At 38.1% G+C, this 13420-nt stretch overlaps 1 protein-coding gene across 36 annotated transcripts in view; it reads left to right on the top strand.

Annotated features, from left to right (window-relative positions):
* The first annotated feature begins 366 nt into the window (after window positions 1–366).
* MYBPC1 (myosin binding protein C1) overlaps window positions 367–13420 on the top strand; it is a 101494-nt gene continuing 88440 nt past the window's right edge. For 32 of the 36 annotated variants that reach the window (XM_087968480.1, XM_087968464.1, XM_087968475.1 and 29 more), the window contains exon 1: window positions 404–769. In XM_087968480.1, the coding sequence (XP_087824606.1) occupies window positions 745–769 (25 nt within the window). In that variant the 5' untranslated portion in view covers window positions 404–744. Of the gene's footprint in view, window positions 770–13420 lie in introns of all 36 variants that reach the window. The other 4 variants (XM_087968471.1, XM_087968461.1, XM_087968473.1 and 1 more) reach the window with 2 other exon arrangements.

The following is a 13420-nucleotide window of genomic DNA, read 5'->3' as shown; positions in this document are numbered from 1 at the left end:
CTGCCATGCTTTTTTAGTTTTTGTAGAAAATCGTATTTGCGTCCTCTTTGTTAATGTACTAATTTTTTGCCTTCTTATTCCCAGATAAGAATTGTCCATCATTTTTGACTGAAGAAAAAAATAAGTGTCGCCTCTGTTAGTTCTCCTTGTCTCGAGCAGCGTCACCAAAGCCAGCCATAATTTCCCGTCCCGGAAGATGAGCGCTCTATGTTCCTCAAGTTAAGGAAAGCATTCTGAGATTTAAATTATCCATCAAAGCACTAAAAATAGTTAAGTAGCATTGCATATTCCTGATCAGGCTTTCTGTCTGGACTATAGTGCCACAGGGATGGGCTGAAACGACAATTCTCTATTAACCTATCTCTCATCTCTAAAAACCCTCTGATAGCTTGGCAAGCTGTTTGATTCCCCATGTTGTATGTGGATCCACAGGTCTGAAATTAGAAAGTTATAACTGATCTCCTCAGCCACATGAAATGCAGCGGAGATTCCTTCCTAAAGCCGAGGGGGGCAGTGGCTTCAAACAACAGATGTAAACTGAGCTCCCATAACTGTCAATTTTCAGATGATTTGCATTGAGAGGAGAGGAGGTACTACTCTGATTGATATTTTAAGGCTGTATATAAAATGGAAAAATTCTTCTCACTCTCTGCTTGTCGTACTGGGCTGCATTTGTATCTTGGGGGCTCGATGATTCCTTGCTGTTGTATTTGCACATATTGGGAATAAAGACAAACTGAAACAATGCCAGAACCCACTAAAACAGCTGGTAAGTTTAACTGTTTTTTTTAAATACATGCATATATCATATTGAAATTCAGAAATGCACATTTTCAAACCGGCTTGCAAATGAAGAGAAATCAGAGAAGGCAAACTGTATTGGTGCTATATCGAATTTCTGTTCATGGACATCTGCTAATGTACGCCATTAGTGTGAAACTAAAACAACTTACATAATTATTTAACCACATTTGAATGGTTTTGTAAATAAAGATTAGAAAGCTCTGCCTAACTAGAAAATTATGATGTGGGTTGTGTGCAGGTTTACTTATCAGGATTGTTGGCAGTTGAATTATTATTCTATTATTACTACTTTTATTATTGTATTTAATTGTTATGAAAGGATACTATCCTAACATTTGCAGATCTGGAAATTTAAGGTGATATTTTATTTGCATTATCTTTCCAAACTCCATTGATTTTTATCCTAAATAAATCATAGTTTATGTTTATAACGTAGCATAAATGATAGAGATAAATAGAGGATAGAGGTGATAGAGACAGAGATTGATAGAAATATGAATGAAAGTGCAGTTGTTGTAAGTTATGCATTAAATTTCAAGGGCGTTACTTTTGCTCCTTGCCTGAAGTTTGGAGATACACCTTATTTCTTTTCAGTAAAACCTTTACAAAGAGTTACAGTACACATTTATGAACATTTCGTCAAGCACTGCACAGAGATTGGGCAGATTGTCTAGTTGTTTCTTAACAGCTAGCTCTTGAGGTTCCTCGACTTTCATTGTCAGAAGTTCCCAACAGCCCAACAATAGCATCTTTCTTCTTATACAGTACTTCTTCAACCTCCTATAGCTCCAGACCAAGACTCCTTTGCTTTGTACTATTCTTTTGGGAATACTTAGAAGAACACATACAGGCTAGTTCTGTTCAGGACTAGAAAACATTTGGAACCACCATAGACTTATTTGGAATTTTAAAAGGCTGTTGTGGGCACTCTCAAAAATGATTGCGCTGCATTTACAAAATGGCAGACAAAAAGGGTTTGGTCATTCACAAAGCATCTATTTACAAGGTTGTGAAGTATTGACATTGCTGTTCACCCCCACCACTTGAATGCTCTGTACGACCTTTGGCTTCTTTTTCCATGCAGGTCAAATAAAGGACTACCTACTGGCCACCCACCTTTCCATTTTTAAACAATGCCTCAGAAGCCGGTGTGCAGAGGTATTCTTAGAAATAAAGATGGCCCTGATTGTTGGCTTTGTCACATGTCACATTATTTTTTCTAAAGCTAAAATAATAAAAGTTTGAAGTCAGAAGTGGGATAGGGTGCCAAGGGTGACTGCAAGTACAATGTACCCACAGGTCTTCTATTGCTTTTCAGTGTTGTGTATTCCTTTTTGGGAACAAAATTCTATTACATTGAATGGGATTACTGTCACGTTGGAAGGAAAAGAATGGGAACTTCAATTCTCCCTGAAAACAAAACCAGCCTAGTTCCTTCCTTTCCACTACTATAAATTCACACTGTACATCAATCGGCCTTAATGCCATCCTCTTAGGAGAAATACGAAAACAACACAACCCTTTATTTAAGACCTAACACAGGTGTTATTCAAAAATACCTCCTCTGAGAGAAATACACCCTTTTTAATCTAGCAAGATGGAAATGATATTTTCATGGGTAATTTCCATGTGTGAAAGCACCATCATTATTGCTCTCTGGATTGGGAGAACATATGAAAAAAGATGTTGTTATATTAGCAAACTCATACCCTTCTGTTGTGTTTCAGGTTATTCTGTTTGTTTCATACTGTGAACATAATTCCCTTCCATTTTAGGGATGTGGAAAAGGGCATATTAGATCATGCCACAGTGGGGATTACACCTTGTCTGTGACAGGGATGTTCTGAGTGTTTTGTGAAGTGTGCTTTAAATCAGGGGTCCCCAACCGCCGGTCCGCGGACCGGTACCGGGCCGCGAACAAGCCTTACCGGGCCGCTGGTTGCTGGGCGCGCCATCTTTTTGGTAAAAAAGCAATTTTTCGTCAAAAAGATGGCGGCGCTGCCCGCTGGTGAGCTTTTCCGGTAGAAAGCCATTTCTACCCAAAAAGCTCACCAGAAGCGCTGGCGCCACCATTTTGACGAAAAATCACTTCCGGTGACGCCACCGGAAGTGATTTTTCGTCAAAAGATGGCGCGCCAGCTGACGCCGGAACCGGGCTGGGCGCTTCAGCTGACGCCGAACCGGGCCGCGCGCTCGAAAAGGTTGGGGATCCCTGCTTTAAATGACATCCTTATATAGCTAGTGTGTTTAACCCCTCAGATCTTCTATTTCATTTCTCCCTTTTTTGTATTCTCTGCTGATAATATGAGTTAATTTATGAGTGGATGTATGCATTTTATGACCAACTTTGATTGGAACGGTGGATTGAATGTGTACTTTTTTTCAAAATCTTTCTAGTTGTGACTTCAGTCGTGACAAGCTAAAATCTCTCATGTGGTCTCTGATTTAATGGAGTGCCATGCTATTTGTTTTGAGCATTTGTTTTGAGCATGAATGTAGTTGAAGATACTTGATTATCATGGGCGTTGGTTTTGTGATACAATCTGCTGGTTTTGCATTATCTGTATAACTATATAATAATCTGGGGAAGTAGTAAACACTACAAAGTTTAGCTAGTGAATTTTAAGTTTGGGATCTTTATTGTTATTTTATTCTGTTACATTCATAAGGAAAGGCTATATTCTCTTTCTCTTTGTCTCTCTGATTCTCTCTCTCTCAATATACAACAGTTAGTTACTAATAATTTCTAAAGTTCCTATATGGTCAGACCATTTTAACCTGTAGTTCTAGTAGTAACCTAAAGACAACATTTAGTAACTCTTCAGGGTCAGAGTGACATTTAAATTTAAATGAATGTAAATTTAAATGAAAAATGACATTTAAGCTAGAGTGACATTTAAAAAAACAAATAAGGAGTAGAATCTCATGTTTAACCAATTACAATGAGTACATTATGCCAAATACCATCACTTTCCAGGATTAAGATCTAATTTTGTTTTCTCTTTTCTGTCAAGCCATAGGGATTAGGGATCTTCGGACTGGGGTAGTAACAGGAAAGATCAATGGTTAAGATTACCTTCTACAACACATAGGAATTATAGTCCAGTACTATAAAGGCTCTAGTTTCAGGACAGCTGATTTTCTGCAGTATTGGAGGGGGGGGAGCAAATTACTTCTTTACAGATATTTAAAATATTAGCTATTTTAAATGCATGGGTCTGTGATTTGATTGAGAACTTTGTTATATACTTTGCTTATTGGTTTATCAAATGTATATGCCACTCTTATGTATGAACATATGCTCATAGGTGGCATGAGGTGACACAGAGTGGCTTGCTTGCCAAGCTGCTAAGTTATAAAGTTTTCTGTTCTCAATAGAAATAAGAGGTTAAGACCTCTGGAAGCTATAAGGATTTTAGCACCTCAAAATGGGACTCAGCATCAGACAGGCTGAGTCCAAAGCAACTACTGTTGACAGACTGAAAGGTTTTATTTTCTTGGTGCCAGAACTCTGTAATGCAGGAGGACAATGTATAAGGCACCTTCCCCAAAATAGCTGTATAAAATATGTGTGCAAATTTGAAAGCTCAAGCCCTATTCAGGCCTTCCTTTTAAGGTATTCTATTTGTAATACAAATGGGATACAGTAAATATTTCTAATTTATCTTCAGGGTAGGGTTAAGTTAGCTGGAAGGTCTCCGTTATCATGGGTTGATTTGTGGATTGCAATAGAGATGCAAATAAATCTATATCTATTATATAGTTTTAGCTGAAATGCTAAAATTGTGCCAAGCTCATGATTTACCTGTTTTGTGCTTATTAAGCCAGAAAATGACTGCAGATAAAACTGAGCATCAATTAAGAAAAACTCTGTTCCATTGATCTATACCTCTTTGGGTAGAAGTATCATTGATATTACTCAACATAATCAATCTTAATGATAAGTTAGAATGAAAAGAGTCTGGAAATGACACTCATCAGCATCCATCAATCTCTTGCTATGTGTAGTGGTGCCATTGTATGTTCACAATATTTCATGTAATGCTGCATATTGAGAATGTTTAATCTGTTGCACACAGTCACAAATGGGAGATTGCTAGTGAATCAGAATTGTTCACATGGATACAGAATAGCACTTCTTCAAATGGTCTACATGTATGCAAAGACAGATACATGCAAAGACAGATGAAATATAACAACATTAAACTTATTAATAGAAACTTACTACAATATTCAGATACATTTTCACTTTCTGAGATGGAAGTTATCTACCTCAGACTCTCAGCTCTCAATGCAGAGAACGACTTGCATAGAAGAATTTTTGGACTAGAATTGTATTATCTCTCTTATAATGTAAAATACAAATCAATGTCATACAATTAATAATGTGCTGCAGTCATTGATTGGCTTTTAACTTTCTCTAGAAAGCCATCATGTTCACAATATTGTTAAATTAATTATGTTTATTCTCTTTCATCTGCAATAAATTCTATTTTTATTGTCTAATAGTTTAAGGATTCTGAAATTATGCTCCTAATAAGTGAAACTGAATATTATACATCAAATGAGTTCTTTGCCTGTGTAATTTGTTTTTATCTTATTTTTAAAGATTATATGGCTCCCTTTTTCTCTTGTAACATTTTCTAGAGTTAAACCTTGTTTTTGTAACTGCAAAAGTGCAAGGATATAGTTTATTTTGTTCTTTTGGCATTAAATGTATTCTAACAGAATTGGATTTAATGATCAGGAGATGATTGGCTTTAGCAAATGTATGACATTTAAAATAATCAGATTTCCCTTTTTAGCTATAAAGATTCATGCAAAGTCTAAAAGAACAAATGGAAAACAATATTAAAATACCATTCTTCAGAAAGAGTTATTGGATATACATTGTTAACTGCTAATGAATTGCTATATAATGGCTCATTGGAACATCGTATTAGAATGAGTGACTAATTAAATATTTGCTAACAGAGAGTCAATCTTTGGAGAAACTTTTTCTGAAACTGAAAAAATTAGTTTCTAATTGACAGATAAATGGAGCATCTAAAAAGGATTGTCTGGGATTTTTATTTCTCCTCTGCCACAAAACTGCAGATATCATGAGGAAAGTTCTGAGGATTTTGGCCAATTAAGCACTAAGAGCTTTCCTTTCCTTCTTCCTTTTCAGGGGCGTCTGACCCATATAAAAAAGGGATAGGGTTTTAATCGTGTTGCCTCAGGCATCATTTTGACATTTTTGGTAAGCTCTGAGGATGGCCCTGTTCCTTTTTCAGCAGCATTCAAGCTAGAGGAATTTTATTCAGACTTAATCTAGAATCCAATGCTAGTGCAGGATGTTGGGCTTTTGGAAGCATTACAATCTAGAACAGGATTGTCAAACTCAAGGTCTGTGGGCCAAATGTGGCCTGTGGGGTGTTTAAATCTGGCCTGCAGGGACGGCCTGGAAATACCAAAGGACCAGCCCGCGGTGCCTCTGGCAGCCAAAATGGCATGTGTCCCCCCCCCCCCGCACCCAGTTTTCAGCATAGATAACCTCCTGCAGCACTCTGCCTGCCAAAACAGACCCCATTCTAGTTGGCAGAGTGTCTGGCCCATGGAAGAGAACTACAGTGCTGATCTGGCCTTTGAAGAAATCCAATTTGACACCCCTGTCTAGAAGATTTTAGTTGACATTCAGGCCAATGTGTTTGACTACAAAAACAATCTGACAATACAAGCAAGTGTTTGCAGGACATGGAAAGTTTTTCTCTTACAGGATGCTTCTAAAAAAGACAAGACAGCCAACTGTTTGGGTGGATATGGCGCAGAGATTTTACCTTAATTACTATGATTTTCCCCACTTCTGTCTATGCACTGTCAACAGGGAAAGCAGAAATCAGTGGTAAGGGCAAAATAAAAGAGGTTTTATGAATAAAAGTTGCAGTGTTCAGATGAAGTAAATGGCTCACGGGGTGATAGAACTGACAGAATCTTTGATGTTATTTCTCTATATTATACTTGGATGTTATTCTTACTTCAAAACAAAGAAAGAGTGCCATCACCAATGTGCCTGGGTTACCACATGTAGTTTTTTGTTTTTGGTTTTTTTAAAAAAATACTTATTCACCTGCAGTTCAGATTGTACTCAGGTCAGTTCTGTCAGTTGTGTGGAACAGTTTAAATATAACCCAAATATTCTTTTTACTAGAGCTTGGAGGCCAGAATTCCACAGCCAGGGGAAGTTTCTCAAGCAAGTTGCCAATTTTGGAGACCCCTTTCCTTACATAATAGACCCAGCAGTAGAAACAGGACTTAACTTCTGCAGGGAGGTTAGAGTTAGTTTTACTGCTACCTCACAAGTATGTTTTCATGTTCACTTCCCACACTTCCTCCTATGATATTAAATTAATGTTGACCTTCAAAACTCCCACTCATCATATTTGAATCAAGATCACTGAATATATGCATCTCAGTTAAAGACAATTCAAGTAGGTTGTTGCTAAATTGGTAAACACTGGAAACTATATCAGCCAATGTTTGAACACAAATTATGAGACATTTAGCTCACTATCACTTAGGGCTACTTTAAGCTCTGCCAAGAGTTCACCACCTCTGGAGTACATTTGATTATTATTCACTGTACATTGGATCCCTTCCCACACAAGTACATATTACAATATCACAAACTATTTTTGAAATTTCCCATTTGGGAAGGAGTCTGAAAAGTACCAGCCAAAACATAGTTGTCAAGTTATTCAATCATAGTCCTCAACTAACCTACATTGAGCCGCAGTGGCACAGTGGTTAGAATGCAGTACTGCAGGCTATTTCTGCTGACAACTGGCTGACTGACTGCAATTTGGCAGTTTGAATCTTGCCAGGCTAAAGGTTGACACAGCCTTCCACCTTCTGAAGTCGAAAAATGGGACCCAGGGGACCTCAATAAGTCTAAGTTACTATCTGAATTACACTGAATCCCAACAGGCAAGTCTGTAAGAAGATTTTCCTATATCCATATTATTGTAGTACTTTGTTGAACTTCAGGTCTCTAGCCAACAAACTGGCTCTCTAGGTTTGACTTATCTTCAGTTAATTCAAATTTTTCATGGGTTGACATTGATCAATACTCTTTGAAAGGTACAGGTATATATAGCAGTCAAGAAGAAAAGTGGAGAAAGTATTTACCTGCTGATCTAGATGAAGATTAGTAGAAATTCTACTAAAAATCATTCACTATCAAATTTATGATACAAGTTGTTATTGTGTATGGGTAGATAAAATAATTCAAGTAGTAAATACATATTTAATTTTAGATTACGTTTTTGTACAAAATGTAGTTTTAAAGGGCTTTTGAAATAGTGGGGAGGACATACACAAATACAAACATAATCATGATTTTATTTTCCTACAAAATGGGAACTGTTGTGCTCTTAAATAGGAGAACAATTAAAGTCTTTCTTTAATTGAGTGGTTGCACATTTTCTAAATGTTTATTTAATTATCTATCTTTTCAGAAAATTAGAGAAATACTGCTTTAAGCAAATATTTTACAATCAAGGCAGCAGAAGCAAATTCAGTTTTATTTCCACAGTATAATCATGAAGATGCTTTGTTTTAGTTAAATGTAAATGGCAGAATGTATGGATGGCAACTAGCATTCTTTGTGGGAGATTGTTCTTTTTGTGGGAATTTAAAAGAATTTGTAAAGATTGTACAATTGGAAGAAATATATCAATTTTAACTATGTGTAAATATCTATAGCCTGAAAAATTATTGACAGATGTTTTAAGGGTCCACTTTATAATTTTCATTAATAAGCAATTATTATCTCCATCATCCTATTCTCTCTTTCTCTGCCATTCATATATCTGATGAATAGCACTGGTTTCCTTTGCCAACACTTTGGGCCCATGTTTTATTTAAGTGCCATAAATAAAGCAATCTATCATGCACTATGTAAATCCTTTCCAATTAATCTGATCTTACATTCAATTCATATCAGCAATCTGGTTCTTGTTTATAGATAACCAAATATAGTAGACATAAGATATTTTAGATTGGATAATGAAGAGGTGTGTTTCATAGATCTTTACAAAACTGGCATGATCAGACGATGTCATCCACTGATTAATCTCACTTGCATGCGTAGCCCCTGACCTCCTTTTTGCTGTCAGAGACCTTCAGGAATTTCTTCTTCTGTGGCTGGCAAGGCTTTCCTGAAGGCCTCTGCAGCTGATAACAGAGATCTATCTGGGGTGCTGTTATCAGTTACAGAGGCCTTCAGGAAAGCCTTGCTTGCTGCAGAAGAAATGGGACGGCAAGGCAGGTGTTGGGATGTGTGAGGCCTGGCTACAACTGTCCAAAGGTAAGTAGTACAGCAACTCCACTCCCCATCCCCACCCTAGCTTAATTTTTACCCATGCACTCTGGAGTGGGTGGGATCTTAATTAGGGCTTATTTTGGAGGTAGGGCTTATATTGGGAGCACATGTAAAAATCAAGCTAGGACTTACTTTCAGGGGAGGTTGTATTTTCAGGGAAATGGGGTAACAGAGTCAAATCAATAAATAATTATAATGATGTTTAAATATTAAATCACAGTATAATGCAAATGCATAAAGAATGTGGGCATATGTCAGTGGCTGCCAGTCCAAATCTGACAAATAAGGAATCATATGAAGGAAATGAAGTTTCCCAGGACCTTCATCAAACAATAATTTGAAAGGGATAGAGTCAGAAACTCCATCCATTACAGCAGAGGTGGGCAACCTCTTTATGATCTGTGGAATTCAACATCTAGAATTCCTCAGAAAGCATGGCTGGCTCAGGCATTTGGAGAGTTGAAGTCCACTTGTTAGTTCACTTGTTAGTTGCCCATTCCTTCATTACAGAGATCCAGAGATAGCAATAGCACTTAAACTTATATACTATTCCACAGTGCTTTGTAGCTCTCTCTGAATGGTTTATAAATGTCAGCATATTGTTCCCAAACAATCTGGGTTCTCATTTTACCAATTTTGGAAGGATAGAAGGCTGAGTCAACCTTAAGCCTGTCAGGATTGAACTCCTGACTGTTGACAGAGTTAGCCTGCAATATGGCATTCTAACCACGGCAGCACCACACAAGAACTGTACAATCTTATGTGATGGTCCAATCACCCTATTTTGAAAATTGCAAAACATTTGACATATCTAACATGAGATTCAGCAACCAAAGATCTGATCTCATATTTTGTGTGACATTGTCTACAATTTCATACGCAAGGCAAGGTAGATCCAGAGGTTGCCCTGATGTTTATCAGCACCCTGATATCTAAATCTATATTTGCATCTATATCTATATCTCTATCTTCTCTTAAATTTGTGTCATTATTGAGTGGCACATTTTCTTCAGATCTGTTCCTCTTTAGTCTTTTTCTTTAAAAAAAAATAGCAATGCAGTTCTGTCTAAAAATAAGAGTGATAGTAATGCATAAGTAGCTACCCTATTTTCATCAGTCAACAAATGCTCTAGCAAGAATCAGGCTCCTTGGTGAGCTTAGCTATTGATGTAAATCAGGATCCATAATCCTCTTCTTGGATGGCTAAACCATGAAAGCATTTCTCTGTGCAAACCTAAGTAACAGCTGTGCTTTGACTCTCTTAATTAGATGTCGCATCTTGATATTCTAGGCATGTCCTTCTAATAGTGTATAAAGCAGAGATGGGTTACATTTCCAACCTTATAGCATTTAGCCTTCTTCAACAAGGCTGCCTTTGAAACTTTAGGTCAACGGAGACAGTAACACAAAATTAGGCTGAAATTTATTGCACACCTTATCAGATACTGGGTCCCAGCAAACACAATGGAAGTTACTTTTTAAAAAATAAATATGCATATTTACAATTCATCTGGAAACTATATATATAAAAGCGAAATACCACTCATGCATTATCACAAAATCTCCAGAACCATAAAGCCTACAAACTTGAAATTTGGCATGTATTGGCTTCTAGGTGCTCACTAAGAAATGATTTTTCAAAATGACCATCAGAGCATTAGTATTTTTTATATTATTATTAACATGCTCTGATGCTAAGGAGTTCTATTCTCCCTTCCCACCTGAAAAGAAATCTGTTCCAAATGCAAAACACAAGCAGAGGAGAGGAGTTTCAGTTTTAGTTTCACAGCAGCAAGCAGCTTTAGTACAGAACAGCTGAGCTAAGCCAGGCCCAGGCTCCTTGCTGTCTCCTTCTTGCTCACACAGCAAATATTGCTTCAGTTTCCAAATAGCCCTCAACTCTCTCACATACTGACAGGATGCTAGCCAGATGAATACCAGTGGATGCTGGTAGGCAGAGGCACAATTACACCCCCTTATTTTCCTCCCCTAAAACTAAGCCCGACCACGTAGTTTCGTAGTGAAACACGGGTGTAGAGCTAGTCAGGAGATAAAAGCAGGAACTGGTTAATACATAGTACAAGTGAAATTGCTTGAGGACATCTGCTTTAGATTTTTGTGTGCCGTATTAGGGAATAGATATAAGGGCTACCTAGTGCAGCAGGAAGAAGAGTTCTGCTTCACAGTGTCACCTGGCCATCCCACCATCATTTAAACACTAATCTGTGCTTGAAGACAGCCTGCCAGGTACTATAAAGATTGTGTGATGCAGCAGGAATATTGGTTCTGCCCCAGTGTGCAGCATAGACCTGTGGACTGTTGAGTAAGAATATAGAACGAAGGCTGTCCAGTGCATCAGGAGAGAGATTCTGGAGCCGGGGGGAGGGGGAGTCTGCCCCTCAGTGGATGCAATGGCTTTCACCATGCAATGGGAGTCTCTCTCCCACAGCCTCAGACAACCTTTTGTCAGCTGTTCAGTCTGCACACAAGAAGCTAATACCCAGAGGATCCAGTTCAAAGCTGGAGAGGTGGTATCCTTGCCCATGAGATTTAGGCCTGCCTTAGGATTAAAACTTGATTCCCCTGTTACCAGTGAGACCTAGTGGCCAAGGTTGATACTCTTTGAGAAGAAGGAAACTGGATTTTGCAACAAATATTTTCCCCATTTTAAAACTTAAATTTTCCAGTTTATACCTTTGAAAGAGATTTGGAAAATCTGGATGTTCAAAATGCAAAGAAGGTATAAAATATCTTAAAACCTGCTTTAAAAAAAACACCGAGGTGCAGAGATAGAGTGCCTTCGGCAAACATAGAGATGAGGCCTGACTCTGCTACAGAGTGAGAGGGATATAAAGAAAGGGATGTCCATGAACGTGTCCTCAGGAGACCTTCCAGTAAAGTTCCCTTAATGTGACTCAAGAAATTCTTCTGCAATAGATAAATTTTGTAAATGCAGGATGTAGTATTTGCTGCTGCAACAAGCCTGCAAATGTTGTTCTGTCCATGGGTTCATTCTTTGTTTCTCAGAGTTGTACCCAGAATTGCAGAAAATGTTCAGAACCGTGAATTTAACATCACTAATATAAATAGATTAAATGTTAAATATAAAAACTTTTATATTAAAACTTCTTCAAAACCTCTTCAGGATCTTATTTGACCCCCATAATGGGATGCCTAGATGTGGCTGTACAACCACATGTAAACCATAATTATGTCACACTTGTTTTAACATTGCATAAATAATGCAGATTATATCATCATCTCTGTCATGTTCCTGACAATATAAAATAAATACTTGTTCTTCCAGAAAAACAAATGGCTCTGGCCCTCAGAACCTGCAAAAGCCATCTAAGTGTCATTCCTAATAGAGAGGAGAAATGGTTAAATGTGTGAATGGTGAATGTATCAATGTAAGGAAAGAAAATCACTTTAAATTGGCTTTAGCCACTTTTCCTGATTGTGGATCCTGAGTTGCCAGTCAAAGGCTAAATGAAGCACTTGGCTCAGAAAAAAAATGTGTCACCTTCAAATTTGATGATTGCTTTTAACTCTATGAGAGGACAAGGCAATTGATCAGAGTCCTAGAGGAAAACTGAGCTATCTGTTTAATTTTCATATTACCATTTCTAATGGGGAAAGTAATGGATTTTTTCTCAACTTAAATGGCTTCCATGTTCTCTTGGACAATAATGTCTAGTGCAGGGGTGTCAAACTCAATTTCATTGAGGGCTGCATCAGGGTTGTGTTTTATCTCAGGGGAGATGATTGGGGGAATGGCCAGGGGGCGTGACCAGTTTGACATCACTCATATTGGGGGCACCTATGCTGGTCAAGTGCTAAGGCAGGACTTCCCTCAGACCCTCCCTTGTTCTCATTATAACCTTCCTTCCTTCCTTCCCTTTTCCTTCTCCTTTCTTCTTCCTTCCCCTCTTTCCTTATTTTTCCTTCCTTGCTCTCTTCCCATCTTTCCTTCTTTGTCTTTGTCTTTCCTCTTTCCCTTTCTCCTTTCCTGTCCCTTTTTGCATGCTCAAGTGCAAAAGGGGAAACATTTCTCCCTTTTTTCCTCCAGTTTGTTGGACTAGCCCTCTGCCAGTGAAAGTGGAGCTTGCGGGGGGGACTGCACACAGCCCTCCTTGGCCCTGTTTTCGGCTGCAGCGGCCTCCTGCAGCCTCTGCCAGTGAAAATAGAACCCAGGCGTGCCCCTAAGCTCTGTTTTCACTGGCAGAGGGCTGCAGAAGGCTGTTGCATCTGGAG

This window comes from Notechis scutatus, chromosome 6 (genome assembly GCF_049901735.1).
Source record: "Notechis scutatus isolate UNSWTSFEM ecotype Mainland chromosome 6, rNotScu1.2, whole genome shotgun sequence".
NCBI lineage: Eukaryota > Metazoa > Chordata > Lepidosauria > Squamata > Elapidae > Notechis > Notechis scutatus.
The sequence above is the reverse complement of the archived record's forward strand: the minus strand, read 5'-3'. Positions and strand labels throughout refer to the sequence as shown.